This window comes from Loxodonta africana, unplaced genomic scaffold (assembly GCF_030014295.1).
Source record: "Loxodonta africana isolate mLoxAfr1 unplaced genomic scaffold, mLoxAfr1.hap2 scaffold_185, whole genome shotgun sequence".
NCBI classification, from domain to species: Eukaryota; Metazoa; Chordata; class Mammalia; order Proboscidea; family Elephantidae; genus Loxodonta; species Loxodonta africana.
The window spans coordinates 198,126-222,452 of record NW_026974929.1 but is presented as its reverse complement, the minus strand read 5'-3'; the positions used below and the strand labels follow the sequence as shown (position 1 = coordinate 222,452).

General features: G+C 43.2%; 2 protein-coding genes across 3 annotated transcripts in view; one reads left to right on the top strand and one right to left on the bottom strand.

Annotated features, from left to right (window-relative positions):
- LOC135229306 (protein FAM170B-like) overlaps positions 1–24,327 on the bottom strand; it is a 136,461-nt gene that overhangs the window by 94,123 nt on the left and 18,011 nt on the right. The window lies entirely within an intron of this gene.
- On the top strand, positions 2,409–12,127 carry LOC135229305 (protein FAM170A-like). Its single transcript, XM_064278948.1, has 2 exons — positions 2,409–4,828; positions 5,537–12,127. The coding sequence occupies exon 1, from the start codon at positions 2,805–2,807 to the stop codon at positions 3,735–3,737; it is 933 nt and encodes a 310-aa protein (XP_064135018.1). The 5' UTR covers positions 2,409–2,804; the 3' UTR covers positions 3,738–4,828; positions 5,537–12,127.

Sequence of the window (24,327 nt, the reverse complement as noted above, 5' to 3'; positions counted from 1 at the left end):
TGTTTGTAAGGACTGGGAGGCACCTGTTATCCTTGGACCCCTGTTGTGGGTGTCTAGATGATGTGGGTGGAGCCACCAGTCCTCAGGCCCCCAACGTAGGTAGGTGAGGACCCTGTTTAATAGGCAGAGCAGTGTCAAACATCAAAAACACACCTTTCCACTGCAAGGTGAAACAGTTGAAGTTGGATACCCAGCACATACACCATTGCAACAACAAGGGCCTAATCTCCTGAAATGGGCCTACACAGGTCCGTGCAGGGGTGAAAGGTATTCAAAGTCCGTGGACCATTTGTGCCTGGAAAGGAGCTTCTTCTGTCCTGAGCTCCCCAGCTTAGCGGAGCTGGCAGATTCTCTTTTCCCCCAATTGTTAATTTATTCCTTCTCCAAGGCCAGGAGAATGGCTCAGGCTGCACAGCAACACCTATCTCAGGTGCAGGGAAATCTACAGCTACTGAAGCCGTCTTGGGGGCTGAGCGCACAGTAAAACGAATGCAAGTACTTAGCTTTTGCCAACAGCACTGCTCTTCTCTGGTTCTGGAGTTGTGAGTAGACTGTGAGACTTGCTGTCTCCCCCTGAGGAAACTGCATCCTGAATGCTACTGTCAGCCCTGCCACTGTCCCTCCAGGGGACTGTGTCCAAGGGGTGCCCAAGAGACAGAAAGGGCTACATAAAGCAGAGACTCCATCAGCCTGAGACCAGAAGAACCAGATGGTGCCTGGCTACCACCAATAACTGCACTGAAGGGGAACATAGCAGAGAATCCCTGATGAAGCAGGAGAAAAGTGGGATGCAGACCTCAAATTCCAGTAAAAAGACCAGACATAATGGTCTGACTGAGATGGAGGTACCCCAGAGGTCATGACCCCCAGACTGTCTGTCAAAACTAAACCCATTCTTGAAACCAACTCTTCAGACAAAGATTAGACTATAGGACCTAAAATGATACTGGTGAGGAGTGTGATTCTTAGCTTAAGTAGACACATGAGACTATATGGGCAGCTCCTATCTGGAGTCAAGGTGAGGAGGGAGAGGAGAACAGGAGCTGGTTGAATGGACACAGGGAACACAGGTGGAGAGAAGGAGTGTGCTGTCACATTGTAGTGAGAGCAACTAGGGTCACATAACAATGTGTACATAAGTTTTTGTATGAGAAACTGACGTGGATTGTAACTTTTCACTTAAAGCACAATAAAAAAAAATAAAAGAAAATCTAGTATATACTCACAAACAACTTTTATGACCTTCGGGAGATGATGCTTTTCTTCTAAACTTATATCCTAAGATTTGCTGAAGCAGTGCATCAGCTCCCGTTGAGGAGCTGTATTTCTTCCTTGGGTGTTCTGTGCACAATAATGCCAAAGCAAACTGTCCTGAAGTCAGGTATCATTACCTGGATCTTCTGCTCAGAAATCCATGATGAATTATCATTGCCAATTACTAGCTACACAAAGTTATTTTAATTCACATATATGTACATACATATATATCTTCAGTTTCTCTGCAATGCATTCCTTTCTACCCACTCACCCAATTTCCAAAGTTCTAGTTAACCAGACCTTTTACTGGAGTGTCTATATGACATGGTCATTGTAGCTGCCGTGACTCTCCTCAAGCTTTCCGCAAAGAAGAAGTGCATTCTGTCACTCTGGTTCCCTGATGCCTGGCTGACACAAAGTATTGCACAGTGGCACCTTCTCTTACTCATTTCTCTTTTTTTGAATTTAAAACTCAAGTTATATGATGATTAAGTAATAGAAATGTTATAAATTTAAAAAGAAAAAGTATTGAGAGTATAAAGAGATTAAGAATGACAGCATGAGATGAGACAGTGAAAGATTTCAGGCCCTTCCCGCCTCCCTGTCACAGCTGGCAACCCCCAATAATCTTCGGTTTCTATATATTTGCTTATTTCATATAAGTAAGATCATACAGTAGTTGTCCTTTTATGACTAACTTTCTTCAATCAGCATGATGTTTTCAAAGCCTAGCAAGAAAGAATTTTCAAATTCCAACTATAGCTAACCTCAGTTTCTGCTATCATTCCCAGTTCTCCATCCTTTCTCCAACTAGTGTACCACCTTTGTCTTTTCTGTTGCTGCCCCATTCTGCCCTTTGGTAGCTGAGCCCTGCTTCCTGCTCCCTCCTTGGTCTCTGTATCCCTCTAACACACTGCTGGCAGGTTCCGTCTCTGGATCTTGTCTCTGGAGCTTTCCCTCCATCCAACACACATGACCTAGCTCTATCTCTTTCTGGATCCTGAAGTCTACAGTCTTTCCCACATATTCACAAACATACACAGACCTTTAGGTTGACATAGGCAACCCACCCAGACACACCCAGTTAAGGTGGTTGTGTGCTGTCTGTCTGAGGTTTCTGGCATCAGGTTCTCAGATAAGGACATCTCTTTCTGCCTCACGCTGAAGGAGTTCCTCTAATAAGGACAAGGGCTTCTATTCCGAGAAAAGCAACTTTAATCCCCTACTGTAGCTTGGTTAAGAAGGGTACAAGAAAGAGGTATACACGTAAGAGTCTTAACTAAATATACGCATTCTTCTCTTTAAGTATAACTTCTCCGTAAAACAGCCTTTCAGTAAAAGAGGTTGAAAAGAGGTGAGCATTGCTCTCCTTTGAGCGCTTACACCCCAAATTTACTAAGAAAAAAACCATCATAGAAAACTTCTTTCAATGACGTCACACATTTATTATGAAGTTTCAGGGGAATGAGGTCATTTCTAAGTTCCAAACGAACAAATTCATTGGAATTCAATAAATGTGGAATTAAAGAAAAATAATTTCTTAAAAAATGAACTACCATAAACAGTGCCACTTTACAATGGAGACTTTGTCTTCCACAGCAGTGCCCCCAAAGGGTGGTGGGTCTCTGGGGAAGAAGAAAGAAAGCATGGGGTCTGCAGAGGTGGAGGATGTGGTAATGGAAAGGCCTCCAGGGGTCCCTATGACCAAAGCTTTGGGGTCACAGGTGAGGATAAGGACCCTGAAAGCTCAACTAAATCTACTATTCTCAGAGGTCTCTATCCAAGAGGAAAATGCCCAAGAATCAACAACATCCCAAGCAAAAAGCCCAAGTTCCAGGCCCAGGAAGATTCCAAAAGCATCAGAGAGCTCTTTTCCTTCATCTTCTACCGAGCAGACCTCTCACTCCTCCAGCTACAGGGCTACTTCAGAGAAACAATGGGTCAGGTGCGCATATTTCACCCAGGTGCGCACAGTCAAGGGGGCGGCGGTCGCTTGGCAGACCAAAACCTCCTTTGCCCCCGTGGGCAAGATGCCCCAGGTCTTTGAGGCCGAGCTCTCTGAGGAGAGCACCATCGGCTCTGCCCCTAGTCTGGCCAACACTGAGTCCCTGGTCAGCACCCTGGAGCCCTGGCAGGAGGGGACCCAGACCTGTACTTCGGACCTCACCGACCAAGGGGAGAAGCATGGGGAGAGCCCCCGCGCAGCCACCCCGGAGTGGCTGGTGACCCGTGAGCGCGGCTTCCGCTGCGTGGCCTGCGGCCGCCTGTTCCAATCCGGGGAGGCCCTGGTTGCGCACGCGGCGCATGGTGTGAGCCAGAGCTTCAGCTGCCGGGTCTTCTTTCAAGAGCTGCTGGAGAGGCCGCTGCCAGGCTCAGTCCAGGGGAGGCCCCAACGCTGCCACCTGCTGGCCAGGCGTTACCTGATGGCCTCCAAGAAGAGGGAGGTGAGGGAGATGAGAGCAGTCTGCAGGCGCCTGTAGGAGCAGCTGGAGAAGCAGAGAGAAGAATTGAAGAGGCTGAGGCACCAGCTGGACAGGCTGCAGAGGCAGGCCAGGCCGCAGAAGGTGCAGCACCAAGGCCAGAGGGGGAAGGACCTAAAGACCTGCTAGCACCCTGGGACTAGGAGGAGCAGGGCCTTTGGGCTGGAAACGTGGGCCCTTCAGGAGAGACCTCCATTCAGGTTCGTTTAACCCAGCTCCCCTGGAAGATCTTAACCTCCTTCCCCTGTGACCACCAGCCTTCCACCCTAAGGGCACAAAGACCTCCAGCCCTAAGGAAGAAGCCCCAGATAGCTGAACACAGACACCAGGTCCCCTCAGAGGCTCCCCTGGCCCAGGAGAGGACAGGACAGGCCTCATCTTCATGGTGAGGTCTTGGGACCCTTAAGGATGAGCACAGCGTAAGTAGGGAAAGGGGAATGGGATTTCAGTGGGACTTGGGAGGCTAAGGGGGACCCTGGTGAGGTGTGATGGTGAAGGGGGTATCACTGAGTTCTTTGGAGGAGAAGGAATCAGAGAGATGGCAGGGTGTCAGGAAACCTGCCTGCAGGTGAGCAGTGGGCATAAAGCCCTAAACCAAGGACTCTGGGTCCCTTCCCAGCAGCATACAGGCAGAGAAAGAGGTAGGGCTTGGCAGGAGGAGAGGAGGGCCCGGTGAAGGAAAATGAATTCACCCCAGCCATGTCTTCTGGTCTCCTAGGGTGAATTTGGGGTTCTGATTAGGATGCATTGTTGTTGCCTCATTAGGGGAATGTAACTGGGAGGTGGTGTAGAAAAATCCCCCTGGGTGTTAACCATTTCTGGATAAGAGTTGATCCAGTGCTTACAGGGTATTTCTTGTAGAGTATGTCCTCGGGTAAGGGGTAGAGCTTTGGAACTTTTTCTTCTCCTTTAAATAAAGCTGTACATTCCAGTTCTTGACACGTCAATAAATCTCGTTAATCTACCCCCCCCCCCGTGGTCAAATCTGTTCTGTCCCGAGGTCAAAGAACTGGAAGAAAAAGGCCGTCTGAGATGAAAGAAGCAAAAGAGAGGAGAGGGTTCTTAACCTGGGGAGAACAGCGAGAACACAGGTATGGATGTGAAGAGGGAAATTCAGGCCCAGGCTCAACAGTGGACAAAAAAGACCAAGTCTCAGTCACAACATCAAATCTCAGGTGTGGGGAAGCCCTGGACATGACAGGGATGCATCCATCTCTCTGGGAGATGAGACCACAGAGGGCAGAGGAAAGGAGGGCAGGGCCTCTAGGATGGGCACCTCCATCCACAGGCTGTCCTGTGTGTATGCCTCAGAGTGACAGAGACAGCTCCTGTGAGGGAGAGGGCCACAGGCAGAGAAGAGCCAAGGTGTTCAGACCAGGTAAATTCTGCAGTCTCCTAAGGATCCAGAACAAAAAATCAGAGATTCTCAGAGGTATCAGGGTGGGAGGGGTTGGCATTCCCAGGCTGGGGAGAGGCTGGCTGGGGAGGTACTGCTTTCTGAAGTCTTTTGATCAACATCTTTCTTCTTAAAAGCTACTTTCCCAGTTGATGTCCTCTATGCTCTAGGCTCAGACCTGAAAAGGGCCTCGAATGCACAAAGGCGGGTTATACAGTGGGTCAAGGCAGGGAGGAGGTGGTACCAGCACATCCAGGAAAGAGAATTTTCCGGAGCCTCATGAGTTACCTAGTGAATCGCACATGGTGTCCAGCCTTCTACATTTAGCTGTAGACATGTGCTTGCAAACGTGTTTGAGGGGTAACTCTACTGACTTCCCAAAATTATTTTTGGTCATTTCCAGTTATAGAGACCAGAAGAGCTCACTGGTTCCAAGAACAAGAAGAAATGCACTGGATCTGATTATTACTGTCTGTGGTGTGCTCTCCTTCAAGTGATTCAAATCTTTTGTCTGTCATTATAGAAAATTTTCACCTATTTAAAATATCTAACGAAACACATTAAAATATACATGTATCTATGATGTTTATCAATTTCCGAAGTTCTGAAATTGTTTTTTATTACATTTTCAAGATTACAGATTTGTATGACAAAAAAGTTACATCAGGGTCCCACCCTCGTATGTAATTTGCTCCCACTCCCACAAGGTATCCAATGTTAATAGACACATATGTGTCCTTCCCTACACTTCTCTGCAGGGACACATATACACAGTCACAGGTACACAAGTACATCTGCTGGGATGTTTGCTTTTATGGAAACTTGGTCTCACTCTATCCACATTGCTCTTGCCCCTTCTTTCACTTGACATTCTACCTTGATTCTCTGTAAGTCATTAGATATGGCACTAACACTATATTTTTGGGTCTTTAACTTACATGAATAATTTAAATAGATGATATCAATTCAGTACACTTTATCGGGACTTGTACATGTTGTTGTTAGAAGCTATCAAGTCAGTTCTGACTCACAGTGACCCTAGGCACCACAGAACAAAACTCGGCCGGTCACTGCAATCCTAATAATCGTTGCTATATTTGAGCACACTGTTGCAGCCATTGTATCAATCTCATTGAGGGTCTTCCTCTTTTTCCCTGGACCTCTGCTTTACTAAGCATGATGTCCTCTTCCAGGGACTGGTCCCTCTTGATAAGATGTCCAAAGCCATCCTTACTTCTAAGGAATATTCTGGCTTTCTCTGCTCAAGACAGATTTATTTGTCCATACATAACACCACTAAAATGGAAACATTATCATCCATGCTTTCTAAGTCCACTCTTCCTGCATGTTCTAACTCTCCTCCCCCTGTTCTTTCCCACAAGTGAATCCAAGGTAATTCAGGTTAACAATGTGGTAAGTAGTCTCTCTTATCCTTCTTAAACAAGCCCACACAGACTTGCATGTACCCTCGTCTTCTCATTTATACACACACATAAACATAAACAGGTATTCAAGCATATTCAAACAATTGATATTGTTTAACCCAGATGTGCTCATTTTATATACATTTCTCTGCACCTTGATTGTTTCAGTAATACTTCCATAATACTTCATAGAGATTTCTCCCACTCAACTACTACAACTCTTTTTCATTCTAATGACTCCCTGTTTTATTGAGGATGTAGCTTTACCATAAGTTATCTATCATTCCACCATCAATGGACAGTCAAAGTTTGGTCATATTAATAATAACTATCCTTTGTGTACTACAGGATTTGTTTCTGTGGAATAGACTCCACAGAGTGAGATTTCCAATTCAAAGAATGTTAAAAGTAAAGAGTCATGGCCATATCTTTCCCCTAGAGGCTGCCATAATGCACCTCTCCAGCCACCTCTCAGGGCATCCTTCTCCCCACAGCCCAGCCAGCTATAGGTGGTGCTGATTTTCAAATTGTGCCAGTTTCACTGGCAGTTTGATATTTTCTGAACTTGGACTATGTTTACTGGGCATGTGGATTTACTCTGAATGAACTGTTTGAATTCACTGCTCATTGTTCAAGTGCGTAACTTTTATCCTTCTGTGTAAAATGGAAATTGTTATTAAGGCTTGTCATCTCCATTTCACATGATTTCCCAAATCTATGATTTGTGTATCACATTTTTGCAAGCTTTGTGCCCCAGAACGATCACTTGAGTCAGCACCATTTATTAAATAAATATAATTTTCTTGAAATACGACCTTTGTAAGTTATTGTGACTTCTTAACAGATTTTGTTTCATTGGTCGACTTGTCAGCTTCTATGCTATGTAATATCAATTTGTTCTGTTACCCGAAGAGGTAGACACCTGTCACTATCCTGCTTTTTCATGTTTTACTTTGGTAAAACCGCCCTGGTTTTGCAGCGATTAAGTGCTCAACTGCTAGTCCAAAGAAAGTGTGGCAGGTCGAACCCACCAGGTGTCCCCAAGGGAGAAAGACCTGGTGTTCTGCTCCCATAATGATTACAACCTAGAAAACCCTATGGGGCAGTCAAATGGGATGGCTTTGAGTCAAAAATTGCCTCCAAGTCTCGTAACAACAGGAATATTCTTTGTTATCTATTCTTTGTTATCTACTGTAGTATTTGTAGCATATGATTACTGTATACAGTTCAAAAACAACTATCTTAATATTCTGGCTAGAAATGCATTCCACTTATATATTAGTTTTAAGGACCTCCATTTAATCGACAAGACGTTCCATTTGAAAATATGGCATATTTTTGCATATATTCAGGTTTCATTTTATGTACTTTAATACACTGTTTTCCCTCATAGAGGTCCTTTGCTGCTCTGGTTAAAACAATGTTTTGCTAAATATTTTACAGTTTTGGACACAGTGTGGTACAGTCAAGTAGTAGGGGAAAGAGAACGGTCTGCCCTTCCCACCCTTGCCAATTTTAGACCCTTATTCTATACTGGAGAGAAACCATTGATTTTGATGCATTTGTCTTTTATGCAGGTATATAATTATATCATCATTATTTTAAATATCTCTTTTAATACTTGTACTAGTTATTTAAATTTCCTAGTTTATTCCTTCACCTAAAAACTATGTTGAGTGATAGCAAAATTTTTGTCTAGTTCCAAATTTATCGGAATGGGTTTAATATTTTTCCATTTATCTCACACCTGATAAGTTTGGGGAGAATTTGTTATGCACCAAGAGATAACTAATACTCTGAGCTACTGACCTTTATGGTAATCTACACACGACTTGTTTCTGACAGTTAAGTACTTCCACCTGGCCTCTGTTCAGCTGGGATACCATGATTTACATTGCTACTAGGCTGCCCAGCTCCCACTAAAACCTGAGCCTATAGAGAATTGTTCTTGTTAGCTGTCATCAAGTCCTTTCTGACTCATGACCACCCCATGTGGGCATAGTACAAGTGTTCAATAGGGTTTTCAAGGCTGTGATCCTTTAAAAGCAGATCGTCAGGACTGTCTTCTGAGGTTCTTTTGGTTAGGTTCAAACCTCCAAACTTTCAGCTAGTATAGAACACTTAACTGTTTGTGGCACCCAGGGACCCCCTGCAAAGGATACATATTGGGTAAGCTCCATGTTGCTGGTGCTCCCCTCATCTCCACGTTCCTTATTCTTTTGATGAAATGGGTGTCCTTCAGGACCTCCAAGAAATGCCCACATATTGGAGGCTTTTATTTCTTCTTCCAACACCCGACACAGTAGGTCTGGCATTTCAATTTCATAGAATTTGGGCCGTTGCCTTTTCCAACCTTCCAAAAGCAATCCCACAGCATATTAAACCCATTTCCAGAACCCTTGCTACGGCAATAAATCCTTCTCAACAAACTCTCCTTGACCCAACTTTATATTAAACTCCCCTTGACTCAGCACCTTCAGCACTCGTCCCTCAGCACACCCCCGTCCTGCTCACACAAGGCAGCCAGATCTTGCAGCTCCTTCAGTGTACAGTCCCTCCCCCTCAACCACAACCAGCACTTCCCCGGTGGCTATGCTGGTATCTGACAGCTAAGTATCTGGACAAATGCATGGGACACTATCTGAGGATTCTGCAAGGGAAACTGTTGAAGGTGGATTGGGGAGGTGGCGGGAAACCGGAACAAAGAGTATGAACATTCCAGAGGTTGAAATTAAATGAGCCCAAATCCCAGAGCTGCACATCCGTTGTGGACAGAAACAGCTCCAAGAGAAGCCCTCTCTCATATAAATGGGATAGAGGGTCCGTAAAGGAGAGAGACGGGCAGGTGGGCAGGTGGGCAGACACCTGAAACTCTGGCAGAGGAGAATCCTTCTCTCTGACCAGAGTATGGAAGAAACAAATATTGTAGAGAAAGCTCCATTACATTTTCTCTCTCTCTGCTGTTAACTGGCACCTAGTGAATTCTACCTCAAAGGCTGAGACTTTTCAAAAGCAGATCACCAGGCTTGTCTTTTGAGGTGCTTCTTGACAGGTTCCAACTACCAGCCTTTTGGCTGGTTGTCCATCCAGTGCTTTGGCCCCATAGGTAGAACCAGTCACTTATGTGTACAACAGAATGAAGAGATTAAAGCCCCAGCATTCCTGCCAGTGGGCCAGGAAAGCACTCCTTCAGAACTCAGACAGCAGCAGAGAAATAAAGAGAGGAGACTGTGCAAGAAAGAGATTCTGCAGACTTGCTATGAACTCCTGGTTCACCCCCCAGATGCATCTGCATTGCCCTGACCCTAAGAAGCATTATCAAATCCTTTACGAGGCGCCCTATGGGTTAGAACGCCATCAAGGTTCCAGACTGAGTGGGGCTCACGTAGATTAGATCTGAATACAGCTGCAAAGCCTTCAAAAATTGAACTTACATTTGAACCATAGAATACAGAAGATGGGACAGAACTTGGAGCCTGAACATAACTGGGTCAATAGACTGCTAAAAACAAAAAACAAAAAAGAAAAAAATTCTCATAAAATTAAGCCAGACTTGTAGTCTTGAAATCATAAGACACAGATTTTAAAATGCTATTCTAATCATTCTCCAAGAAATAACACGGACACTTTTTAAATAAATGGAAAGATAATAGGTGCTATTTGCAAAGGAAAATTTTACATGGTAAAAATACATGGTAGAAATAAAATTCATTTGATAGTTTCAAGAGCAGAATGGTGATGACTGAGAAAAAAAGATGAGTTTAAAATATTTACTCTGAAAAGAGAGAAAAAATATGGAAAAAAATGAACAGAGCCTCAAGAATTAGAGAAAAAGTCTGTTTATTTATTAGAACTCCAGAAGAAGTGGAGAAAATGTGTGCTGTAGGAAAACATATTTGATGAAATACTGGGCAAACACTTTCCAAATTTGATGAAAGACGTAAACTTACAGCTTCAGAAGGTCAGCAAACCCCAACAGGTTAATCCTAAAGAATTCTATGTGAAAATATATTTTTATGCAAATATTGTGTTACGTGTTTTTTGCAAATCACATGCTCCCCTCCCCCCAAACCGGCATATTTGCAAGTATGCTGTGCTAGTTTTTTACACCAACATATAAAAAAAATAAATAAAATTAGGCACCATTCTCATAAGAGTACCCGGGAAGGGGAAGGCTCAGTTGGCAAAGAATATCTATAATGTATGCATTATTTGCACAAAAATACAGTACATCATAATCAACTGCAGAATAACAAAGATCAACAAAATACCCAGGAAGAAGCTAGAGAGAAAACAATAGATTTCACATGGGAAAAATAATTTCACTGACTCTTTCTTCATTATCAGAAAACCACAGAGGCTGAAATGTTGTGAAAAAACATTTTTTCAACACTGAAAGATCAGAAACATTACCCCAGATTTCTATATCCAATCCTTACCTTCAGGAGTAAAGAAAAAACAGTGCCATTCTTAGGGAAGGAAAACTGAGAGAATTCATCGCCACCAGACTTCTCCCAAATGAGACGCTAATGGAAGTGCTTCAGGAGGTAGACTTGGAATTTCAGCCGTATTTCAGGAAAGCAGAAAACATGGGAAGTATGTGGGTAAATATACTGTGTTAATACTGTAGTCACTGCACAACATGGCGCTGGACATGACTCTTTGGAAAGTTTTTCCAGTCTCTTGGAAACGCTTGGGAACATACTCTTGACAGAAAATCATTACTAGAGAATAGAATTAATTTTCACAATATCTAAAAGATGTCTGTAGTCAAGTCTGGTGAATAAAATGGAAACTAAATTTTGGGACCCAAAATAAGGTGTGGTAACAAAAAATGAGTCTCAATTCCGATGTGGCCATGAGCTGGCTCTGAAGGCCGGCCTTCCCCAGACAGGCGTTTCAGGCACATTGGGAGCAATGGCTTGTTGTTCTTGTTGCTAGGTGCCATCGAGTGGATTTCTGAGTCATTGAGGCCCAGAGTGAAGGCAATACTGTCCCAACAGGGTTTCCTGAGTTTTAATCTTAATGGGAGAGGATTGCCAGATGTTTACTCCTTTGAGCCTTTGGGTGGGTTCAAACCATTGACCTTTCGGTTAGCAGTCAAGCATTTAAACTTTGCACCACCAGGGCTCCTTGGAATAATGGCAGCACCACAGAATTTGGTACAAACTTCCCCATGGGCCTTCCCTGAGAAGTAACCTCTTTGCTGAAGTACCAAGTTTAGTTTTCATACATAGTCATTCTGTACAAAGTCTACATAAGAATTAGAGTGTTTCCTTGAATAGACAACATTTTACATGCCCTCCATGAAGAAAATGCCTCAAGGGCAAAGTTTAAGAGTAAACCAAGGCATTTCCCATCACTCCTTACCTGAGAGGCTCTTCGTGAGGATTTCCTAAACACATGGAAAAGAACATAGTAGACACTGCCTTCTTTTACCTCTTCCCTCCTAAACAAACTGAAACCTTTGCTAAGATGTCAGGTGTCAAGCCCCAAACTCCTCTTCTTATCCTGTATGTAAGTTCTGTAATGAGACCAGGACCCAGGCAGTGTTTCCCATCTTCCAAAGTTTCGAGGTCCAGTGAAATCCTGTTACAAGTCACTAGATCAGCCCAGGAGCTGGAAGACTGAAATTCCTGGTCCTCTGACAAGTGGGAAGGGCAGGGTGGGATTGGGCAGAGCCTCCTTGACCATCACTTGCCCCAAGAGGCTCTGGAGGCTGCTTCATGTTATAAGTCAAAGGCCCTTCCAGCCCAGTCGCATAAGAGCAGGGGAAGGCTTTTTCCATTGAAAGAAGAAATGGGCTCAGGAGCACCAGGTTTGAGGCCATTCAGCTTCTGTCAGCTTTGTGGCTTCGGACATCTTGGCCGCTGGTTGCCTTCACAACTGGGTCTTTATACCTCTCCACCTCTCTCTCCCTCCCAGTTTTCTCCCAGTACCATGGGCTGTGGCTTCTGCTAGTTTTAATGATTTCAATGTTTCAGTAGCTCCTCGCCCCACTCAGAGGAGGCAGATTTGCAGGGTGTGAGGGACAAACCCATAGTTCTGCTTAGGTTTCCTTCAACAGAAACACTCCTGAGGTGACAAGCTGTCCTGACTGATCCTGAGACCAAGACAGAGAAACTCAGTGAGGGGGTCATTGGCTTCTGGAAGTGTCAGCACTCTCAGAGACATGTCCTGGGGTCATGCCCAATTGCAGGAAAAATGAAGTGGCTCTGAACCTCGGTGTGTTGATCGTCCAGTACACAGGACCCGGAAGCCTCTGGAGGATTCTCAGTCTTAGTCTAACCCAGCACTGGGGAAATCCTCACAGGGTGGGAGCAGTGATATTCCTGGGTATCTTTATTCTAAAAATCTCAGAGCAGTTGATACAGTCTTGGGAGGTGGGAAAAGAGAAAGCTTGGGACCACAGGAGGGCGGCAAAAGAAGGAGGGTCCTATCACTCACTCCTTCTGGGATCTTGTTCAGGTTTTTTTGTTTTTTAATGCAACTTGGGCTCCAGGCAGGCACTTATTGCTAAAGTTGTATTTCTCTGTTTTAATTTATGATATCTAAGTCAAATCTGGAGTCTTGAGCTGATTTTGATAATTCGTCTTTAGTCTGTGCAGACAAGAGTCCACTCACACCCATGATGAGAGCAAAGGAAATAAATTCCCTAGCCTATACCAGGGAGGGCTCTCTTGCTCCTCAAACTAAGAGTACCACACGTGGGGAGCTCTCCTAGGGCAGCGCAGGCGGTGAGTCCAGTCTGGGGCCCTGGGAAGGGGACAGGGTGGGTGCCAGGCAGTGTGGCCTCTGTGGCTTCACCTTCTCCTCCAGGAAGTGCATCTCGAAGGCCTCCACGTTCAGATCCTGACGCTAACCACAAGTTCTCACCCTTCTGTGTCCACTGTCTGGACCCAAGTCCCCATATGCCTCCTCTGCCCTCCTATCCCATCATATGCGCTGTGATCAGGCTCAGGTATGTACCCTGGGTCTCGCCCTCTATGGCCTTAGGGTCCCCGAGTTCTGTTGGGACCTGCCAGTCTGGCCAGTCTTAGGTGTGGGTGGGGATGGGTGGGCTGGGACTGTCACAAAAGGCTCCTGAAGCCAGCTCTTTCCTGCTCCCCGCCAGCTTGTGGTAGGGCTGCCCAGGACCCCGCACCTCTCCCGGGTGCCCCTCTCTGAGCATCCCTGCCGCCCCCTCCCCTAGTTCTTGAAGCGCCTTCTCTTGATGCACAGATGCAACTGAGCACCTCACCACACTGAACCCGGAGTCGGTTCTCAGCTAGATTAAAGATCTGAACCTGAAATGCACAACCTTAAAAGCACTAGAACCAATAACTCATTGTTGTCTAATCCATTCCGACTCATAGGGACCATAAAGGACAGAGTAGAACTGCCCTATAGGGTTCCCAAGGAGCGCCCGGTGGACTTGAACTGCCAACCTTTTAGTTAGCAGCTGTAGCTTTTAACCACTACTCCACCAGGTTTCCTAAAACTGCTAGATAGGTGGGAAATGAAAAAAGAAAAAAAAAGTAAATAAAAAAATTTTAAGAAAAAGAACAATTACGGAATATGTAAAAGAAAAAAAAATAAAACAAAAAAACAACTACAAAAAAAATCACATAATATGAGACTGTAACCTCACATTATGGACTCAAGACTGGGTTGTATCTTTCTTTGCAAATAAGTCTTAGATTAGGGAATTGGTACCAGGAGTAGATACACACTCTCACTTCAGAAAAACGGAAAATCTGGGATTAATTGACCTGGATAAGGCGGAAAACAGTGATAACCACATAATATTTAAAGATGAAATCCTAACAGCCTAAAACATGCAGTGGAAAATTTTCTAAGTAAAGTAGCATCAGAAGAGGCCTTTAATCACTACACAAAATGGGTCAGTAGTTCAAGATCTCCCTACAAAGATGGAATCAACTCAATGGCCAACTGGTTTTGGGTTTGGTAGATCACTTTCAGGCAGGTTCCAGCAAACATGCAAAAAACAGATCATTTCAATCTTGTACACAGTCATTAAAGAAGAGAAAACTATGAGATGCTTCCCAACTTGTTCCCTAAGGCCACTTTAATATTGATACCAAATTAGAAAAGGAAGGTGTAAGAGGAGTTACAGGACAAGCACACTAAGCAACTGAGATGCAAAAACCTACATAAAATGCTGGCAAAGAAATCCAGCAAGGTATAAAGCGGGTAATACGCCATGATCAAAGGGGTTTATTTAAAGGATGCAAGCTTGAGTGAACATTAAAGGTTTAACAATTTAATTCACCACATGTGTAGGTTAAGGAAGAAAAGACATAGGTTCACCTCAAGAGACGGTGAAAAGGCAGTGATAAAATCCAACCACACTGAGACATAAGAACTCTGAGCAAACACGGAACAGAAAAGGAGTTCCCGAATGTGGAAAACTACAACTCGCATGATAGTTCCTGGTGAAATATGGGACATTCTCTTTAATATTCCTTAGCAATAAGGATGCTTTCTCTCATTATTTCTATTAAATATTTAACCCTGGAGTACAAAAAGAAAACGTATAACTCTTATTATTCATAGATTATAGGAATGTCTCCACAGAAAAATTTAAAAACCATAGAAAATATTAGAATTAATATTAGTTAATCAAGTAAAAAATAAAGTTAATGTCTATGCAGCGGCATCAAGACAACTCTGTCACAGCTCTCAGTGAAAGCAGAGGACACTGACAGGGAAACAGCGGGATCCAGGTGGGCTAGACCACGGAGGGGAGAGCACTATTTTACACTGGGCTGGATTTATAAGCACAGGTATGTGTGTTAGTTACCTAGTGCTGCCGTAGGCAAAAAAAAGATAACACAGTTGGGTGGCTTTAGAGAATAAAAATTTATTTTCTCGCAGTTCAGGAGGCTACCTGCCTCAGTTCAGGGTATGGCTCATGTCTACTCTAGCTTCTAGCAGCTTCCAGCCACCCTTTGTGTTCCTGGTCTCGTATGGTGCATCTGCTCCGTTGTCTGTCTTCCTCTCCTACTGAGTGTGTCTGTGTCTATTCTGCTGTTTTTATAACTCAGAAGGGACTAGGTTTAGGACCCACCCTACACTGGTATGGCCTCATTAATATAATTTTAAAATCCTCTATATCCAAATCAGGTCACATTTACGGGTACGGCGGTTAGGATTTCAACATACCTTTTGGGGTTATACAATTCAGTCCATAATAGTGCCCTCACCAGATATTCTGGACTGAGAATACTAGCATGAGCAGCTGAGAGTGGTTCTATTTTTTTCCCGCATTAGTTGGTTGTAACTTGTCTCAATGGCCACTCATATGAACTTTGGAGCAGCTTATTATGAAGACCCTGGCCAACCTTTCACACCCATGTCCATTGTGTGGAAAAACACACAGACTCCCATCACTGAAGCCTTGGGAAATTCATTGATAAGTGTGGAATGGAGTTGGGACCAGAATTGTTTCGTGGCCTTGATAACATGGCATAGCTGTTAGATATCCACATGGAGATGTCAGGTAATAATACTAACAGCTAACACTTACTGAGTACATGCGCTGGTGCCGGGATTCTTGTAAGGGCTTCTCCTTTCCTAAGATATTTGTTCTGCACGATAGCCCTATGAGGAATGTACCATTATAATGCACATTTTATACATGAAGAGGCCGATACAGAGATTTAAGCTGATATTTCACTATAAGTCTGCACCCAGGAGGAGCTGAAATGGCTGGAGGTGTAAATCTCACGTCCTCAGCTACAGACCAATGGCTGTGGACACACTGAGGCATTCCAGACAGAGGGTGTCAATAGAGAGAGAGGACTAAACACTGAGCCCTAGGGCACCCTGACGCCTACAAGCTGGCCAGGTGAACCACAGCCAACAAAGCTCTCTGAAGGTCAGTGTGGTTCCTGGAAGGTGGTCTGTCCTTTCTCTAGGCCGAATTTCCCCACTGCCCCTCCCACCTGCACTGCCTTGTCCGCTTCATAATAGCAGGGACAGTGTGTAACTTTCACCACTGCCCAAGATCCCAAGGTTACAATAACATTGGTATGGAAAGCAGAATGATGGAGTCAGGAAGCCTGGTGGTCATATGCAGCCAGTTGGAAACAGAAAAGAGCAAATAAACAAGGGGAGAAGACCATGAGTCAGAGGAGAGGGAGAAATGAATATTTCCTGAGTGCTAAGTAAGGCTGGGCGTCTGCTAGAGGCATGTAGCTCCTCATTTAAACTTCAGAGGGACACAATGGGTGGAATAGTCATTGCTGTCCACTTTCATCATGCAAACGTTTTATTTCCTTTGATTTTAACAGTAACTTCTTATAAAAACAAATGAGAAAATAGAGAAGAGTATAATAAAAGAATACATCTCATCAATTCAGTACTATCATTTTGCCTCAGCAGCTATACATTTTTGTTGTTGATGTAAATATAACACAAACCTTTGCCAAGTGAACGAGTTGTACAGGTGTACACACTATTGAAAGGAATTAATCGGTTGTGCAACCCTACCCTTAATCAGTGTGATTTTTCAATCATTGTAAACAGAAACTCAGTTTCCATATGCAATAACACCCCTTTATTCCCTCCCTCCTGCCCCTGGGAACCCTTATAAACTTTCGTCTCTATACATTTGCCTGTTTTTGTAAAAGGCATGCTTTTTAATTTGAAAGATGATGACAAGCTACAAGGGTGAATTCATGTGGAAGCAGAAGTTATTTGCAATACATACATCCTACTACAAACTTGGTTCTAGAATATACAAAGGATGATTCATAAAGAAAAAAAAAAAAGAATTCAATAGAAAGCCAAGTAAATACTTGAACGCTCTATAAAAGATTTCTGTATGGCCAGCATACATACGGAAAGGGACTACATCAGTTATCAGAGGAATTCTAATAAAAACTCACAATGTGATCTTAACCCTGCACACCAGAATGGCTAAAATAAAAAAAAAAATGGAAACACCAACTATTTGGTAGAACATGGAGCAACTGGAATTCTATTCTACTGCTAGTGAAAGTGTAATTTGGTACAACCACTTTAAAAATGCTTTGGCCATATCTACTAAAGCTGTGAACATCCATATATTCTATGACCAAGCAATTCTACTTCTAGATACATACCCAATAGAAATGGGTACATATGTTCACCAGAACACATAAGTCTAACTATTTCCTAGGGAATGAACACCCTCCTTCTGAATGCCTAACTTTTGTTTTTAAGGGTTCTTTGGATGAAGGTTTACTGAGCAAAGTAGCTTCTCATTAAACAGTTAGGACATATATTGTTTTACGACACTGTTTACCAACTTCAAGATATGTCAATACCCTCTCTTCTTAAACTTGGGTTCCCTATTACCAGCTTTCCTGTCCTCTCCTGCCTTCTAGTCCTTGTTCCTGGGCTGGTATGCCCCAGGAGTCTCATTTTGTTTTATGGGACTGTCTAATCTTTGGTTAAGGGTGAACCTCAGGAGTGACTTCATTATTGAGCTAAAAAAGGATGTCTGGGGGTCATATTCTCAGGGTTTCTCCAGTCTCTGTCAAGCTAGCAATTCTGGTTTTTTTTTTTTTTTTTTTGAATTAGGATTTTGTTCTACATTTTTCTCCAGTCCTGTCCTGAATGCCTCACTTAAAAAGCATTATTCTCATCTGTTCTAAGGTGATGTTCACATATAATGATAAGCTTATAAAGAAAAGTCTAGAGCTTTCTGTGAAATGCAGCAGCAAATCTCTAGAGGCTCATGTTCTTATAGCTTCTGTTCCCTCTGGAGCTACTGCTTCTGTCTGTCCTTCTGCTGGGCTGCACCACATGGAACCAGTTATAAAATTCAACTTCATCTTATAAATTCACAGGAGTCCTACTCACACAAAATTTTTATTGGCTATGAGAACAGGTGTGTAGAAAAGGTATCGAAGGGATTTCTATTCCAGCAAAGCAAAACCTTAAAATGAAATGGCTGGAAATGGCGGGCCTCCTTCTGTAAAAATGCTTTTCTACATGGAATATGGGAAAATGCAGTTAAGATATGGCTTATGCAAAAAGGCAAAAAGGAGTGCTTGCAGCAATTTGGTAATCATTTAGATCACCTGTAAAAATATTTTCATCCTTTTTCTCACAGCTTTCAGGAAACGAAATTCCAAAAGGATCACATATTCAAAAGTAAAATATGCCACCATAGAAATTTCAGAAGAAACTATGAGAGATTTTGTTTTGCTTTTTATTGGTAAAAGAGAAAGATTTTCTAAAAATCCCAAAGGTGTGAAGGTTAAAACTGGTAAGATACAGATATAGATGTTAGGCATATCAAAAACTATATGAAGAAAGCAAAAATACAGGTAAAAATCTGAAGAAAAATTCGTAGGCTAAGGATTTGAATTGACATTTCTCGAAAGAAGATAGAGAAATGGTCAATAATCACATGAAAAGAAGCTCAACCTCATTAGTCATTAGGGAAATGCGAATCAAAACCAAAACGCACTATTATTTCAAAACCACTAAGATGGCTCAAATCAATAGGATGGACAACACAAGTGGTGAGGATGTGGAGAAACTGGAACCCTCATACATTGCTGGTGGACATGTAACATGATCCAATCGCTTTGGAAAACAGTTAGGTACTTGCTCAGAAAGTTAAATATAGAGTTAGCATGCAACATAGCAATCCCACTCCTAGGTATGCATCCAGGACAACTGAAGCACGTTCACATAATAACTTACAAAAGAATTTTCATAGCAGAATTATTTATAAATAGCCAAAATGTGGAGAGAATCCCCAAGTCATGAACTGACAGATAAACTGTGGTATACTCGTAAAATGGAATATTACTCAGCCATTAAAAGGCATCACGTACTAATACATGGCACAACATGGACAAACCTTGAGAACGTTATGCTAAGTGAAAGAAGCCAAACAGAAATGACCGCATGGTGCATGATTCCATTTACATGAAATACCCAGAACAGACAAACCAACACAGACAGAAAGTAGATTAGCAGTTGGTACGTCTTGGAGGAAAGGAGTAATGAGATGACTACTAATATGCAGGGCGTTTATTTACAGGGTACTGAAAATATCCTGAAGCTAGACAGTGGTGATTGTTGCACAACTCTGTCCATATACTAGAAACCACAGAATTGTGCACATTATAAAAGGCAATGTTATGGCCGGTGAATTATATCTCAATAGAAATATTTGTGACTCCCGAAAGACTAACATTTCAATTAAATATATACAACCTATGAATCAGTAGGCGAAAAGAACCCATTTTACCATATCTCTCTCCAGCCAAAGTGAAGGGGTACATTCCACTAATACATCTTATTTTTTTATCTCTTCATTAACAAGTTCTGTTTTCATTATACATAACTTTGAGTTATACGAGTCCTAGTCTCCATTTCCTTATGCCTGTTTTCACTATTGTAACTACATAAACAGAGCACTTCCATGGTTTTTATAAAAACCCACCCGCTCATTCAATCAGACATATCATTTTTGGAAGCTTCTTAGGTGCCAGGAACCAGGATACTCTGACCAACACAGCAGAAAGGTCCTGCCTGCATGGGCCTTCTATTTTTGTGGAACAGTCAGATGATAAACCAGCCAAACAGTATGTAATGTTACCTAACATCAGGAGGGAGACGTATCATTTTGGAGGTGTCCCAAGCTGTGTCTCTCGCCTCTGAACCCAGTGGAAAGTAAACACTTTGAAGGAACTGTGAGGTCAGTAAGTGTGAAAAAGACATTTCATTTCAGTTTCATTTGGTTGGTTTTACCTGCTATGCTGTCAACATTTTTTTAAACTCTATCCTGCAGCTGACATCAACCAACCCCCCAAAAAGCAAAAACAAAACCCGATGCCATGCAGTCGATTCCGACTCACAGTGACCCTGTAGGACACAGTAGGGTCTCCAAGGAGTTCCTCCTCTTAGGACACAAATAATTCCTGCTTATGAGAATCTGAAAGTTGTTCACTGTGGATGTGTGAGGGACTCAGTAACACTTGCAGAGAGTCCATGTGGGTGTGGTGCTCAAGTGTGAGCACTGGGGGGAATGGACCCCATGTGCACTTTGCATCCTTCTGGAGATTATGACACAACAAACATTCCCTCTTCATTGCCCTGCATCTTGTAAGAGAACAGAGGGAATTGTTAGGCAGAACCATTTGAAAATGCATGGCAAGAAATTTTATTGAAACATTAAATTCAAAATAAAATCTTCCTATGTTTTTCAACCTTCCCTACCTCATTTCAAGAGGTAATTGGACACACAGTTAAAGTCCTGAAACTTCGAGACTCTGAAGAGTCTGTTGTAAGAGTCTCAGCTCATTGGAGTAATCACACTGAGTGAACTGGAACCCAGGGGAAGAGTGGGAGTCAGACAGCAGACACCTACACATTGGGAAGGGGTGAGGCCTGCTTCTTGATAATGCCCTGGGGTAGGTGGCAGCACTTCAAAGGGTAATACAGGCACACAAGTAGACAAACCACGTTACAGTGTTCCCAGCCCTGCCAAGGTTCTCATGCTCCATCTGAGAATGGAAGCAGCAGAGACAATGCTTCTAGAGAGATCACCCACATAGGCTGAGGCGATGGGTGTGTTAAAGATCTCCAAACCTTGGTCCTTCTTTAGACCCCGGGGTACCTAGAAAATAAACCAACACCAAATATACCCCTACAAAGAAGTAAGGTTAAAATTTTACCCCAATTTTGTAAGCCGAGAGCTCTGAGTTGGAATTCAGTTTATTTAAAGAAATATCAAGTTTTCTTGCACACATGAATTTGTGCTGATTCACTTACAATTCATATTATTCATTTATCCACGAAGTCAGCAAACATTTACACTATAACAGCTATATGTGAGACCCTATGGCAGTTGCTCTTGATGATGAAATGACTCAGAGAATTTCCCTCAATGCCTGGTGAGAGAAACAGCCAAGTTAACAGTTGTATCAGTCATGTATTGCTGTGTTACAAATGACCCCAAATTGTCGTGTCTTAAAAGAGCGACAATTTACCAGCTCACAATTTTTCAAGTTGTCAGTTTGGAGCTCTTCTGATCTGGGCCAGCCTCAGTGGCTCACAACACGGCTTCCTCATGTGTCTACAATTTGCTTCCAGGTAGCTGGGAGCCAGTTCATAACATCAAGTCAGTGAAACCGCTAGATCCTCCCTCCATTGGTCTTCCATCATCTAGCAGGCTGGCCTGAGGATGTTCCCATGAGTTCTCAGGGTTTAAGAGCAACAAAAGGGAAAGTCTCAATGTAAAGTCTTCCAACTCTCTCATTTTATCAGGTTTTCTACCATCCCAATGTCCAAAACAATAACGTCAGCCCCAACTGAGGGATGGAGAAAGACTCCTACTGCTAATGAAAGGCGCTCCAGAGTCTCATAGAAGGCATGGGCACAGAGAGAGGATAAATGTGTAGACATTTCTTACATCAACCACAAAAAGTAAATGCAATTGTGTTTTATGCTGTGGTAAAGGGTTTTGCAGGTACAATGGAGTAGGGAGCAAGAAGTGAACAAATCTACCAGGAGGATATTTAGGGAAGTGATGTCTGAACCAAGTTGAGAATATGATTGGATAGTTAAGGCGTGAAAAAAGGCCCGGGTCCAGGAAGCCCCATGTCTTCTCCAGAGAGAAGTCTGAGGAGACAGGCTGAAGCCACTGAGGCATTTGAAACATTTGTGACCAGATGCAGATCATCTTTTGTTCTACTGTTTTCCAACCACTCGTCCCTATTTATAGTTTGGAGTCATACAAGAGTAGACCCTAGCATTTCCCTGTTGAAACTTTTATTTTCCTCTGAGAAGTCATCACCACCCCAACGTTCTTCATTGCTTCCTCAAATGCTGTCTCCATTTACCAGCTCCTTTTCTAAATGGGCTCCAGAGTGAAAGCAGAGCCTGGAAGATGCACAGGTCATGGACTTTCCCCAAGTCAACTCCTAAACCTCCCATTCTGGCTGACCACAAATTCCTGAGTCTTAGCATTTTATGGTGAGCTCAGAAGCCCAATCTGTTCCAATGGGGTCAGTTCTCTTAACCACCATGCTTCACCAGAGAGTAGGCCATCAGATGTGATGGGAGAGAAAATCTAGTCACGGGGAAGAGCCTGTGTGAAGCCTCAGAGGCTAAGGAGACCTGAGAGGTGTTCAGAGCGGACATTGTATGACCAGGGCCGGAGAGACATGATTCCAAGAGAGTCAAATGAGAAGTTTTGGACAAATCAACTCCTGGTCACAGTGTAACGATTCCCTGTACTCTCTCTCTCCCCACCAAGGGATAGTAACGAATGGAGTGCAGAGAAAAGTTGCAATTCCTTTTTTATATCTAAGCCCCCTTTTCCCAGTCTGGGACTGGCAGTATTCAAGCTCCTACTTGAACTGTTTCATATTTTTCTTTTTGCTGTGTTTCTATTTAAAGTGGGCCCATGGAACTGAGCAATGTCAGGAATGATGTCACACAGGGTTATGGAAGCCATGCCGTTCATGCTGATCTCACCTACTCTTTTGGAGAGGGTGTCGATCTGAGATCCTGTGGGAGAGCACCTGGAACTACTCTATCACAGAAATTCTGGACTAAACCGGGGTCCCCAAGTCATCAAACGGTCATGCATCATGAAGAACTGGGAAAAGGGATAAAGATCCTTCAGAACATCATTATGATTGGACATCTTCACCCAGAGAGGATGAAACAGTGATACACAAGGAAGAGGCCTTTCTCTAAGACTCTAGATAAGGGTGAGAGGAAAAATTGTCCCAGATTGATGTGTGTTACGGAACAAAGGGTCTGGTTTCCACCAGAAAAGAGAGCCATGATAGGACAAGATGAAGGAATTGGGAACGGATAAGGTCATAAGGAGGAGCGCCCTGAGAAAGCATTTCCTGTCATTTGGTAGGCAATTAACCAAATTTTTATATCAATAAGAAATGTAGGAATAAGTGAGGGATCAAGCTACAGAATTCACTGGGAGTTCGAGAGCTTTCCAGGCACTCTGTTGTTTAGGCTCTGTACCTGGTGGAAAGGAAGGAAGCCAGTGGACAACTAGTGCAGAGAGTATACGATGGGGGAAAGGGTGGTTAGAGAGAAGCGTACTTATTATATTTTCTAATGACATGATATTAATGTACTATGTGAAGAATTAAGAAAATATTTCAGGAGGTTCTGGGAGTGAGAAGTTGAAGGAGCCCAGAGCCCACATCATTGAGGGCAGAAGATGGCTTGCAGACTCCTCCCCTAGATTCAGGAACTCCTCTTCTCCTCCTATGTCTTCTCCCCACATCTCCCGAAGGGCCTAAAAAACCCTCACAGCAAAGAGAGCTAAAGGATAGAATTTTTTTACATTCCAACTTTTCTTAACCTGAATTTTGTCTAGGATCTTTAATTTGCCACTCCTTTCAGGGCAGTTTTGTTGCCCTCTTCACTACCATTATTTTTGCTACCCCCCACCACTACTCTAGTGCTGCCCTCCACTGGCCCTATTTCCTTTTGCTTCCTAGGTTTCTAACTGGCCTCTAAAACCCTCTTGAGAGATCCCCTGCTGCAGCTTCTGTCACGGAGCTTGCACTCCACTCCCAAGATGCTTTCATATCTTTCTTCCTTAACTCGCCAATCCTACCTTCATACTCAGAAAAATACAGACCCTTATGTTGACATATACAACCCACCCACACACACAGTTGATGTGATTGTGTCTTGGCTACTGAGATTTGTACCATCGGACTTTCAAATATGGACATCTCTTTCTGCCTCACACTGAAAGAGTATTTCTCATAATGACATG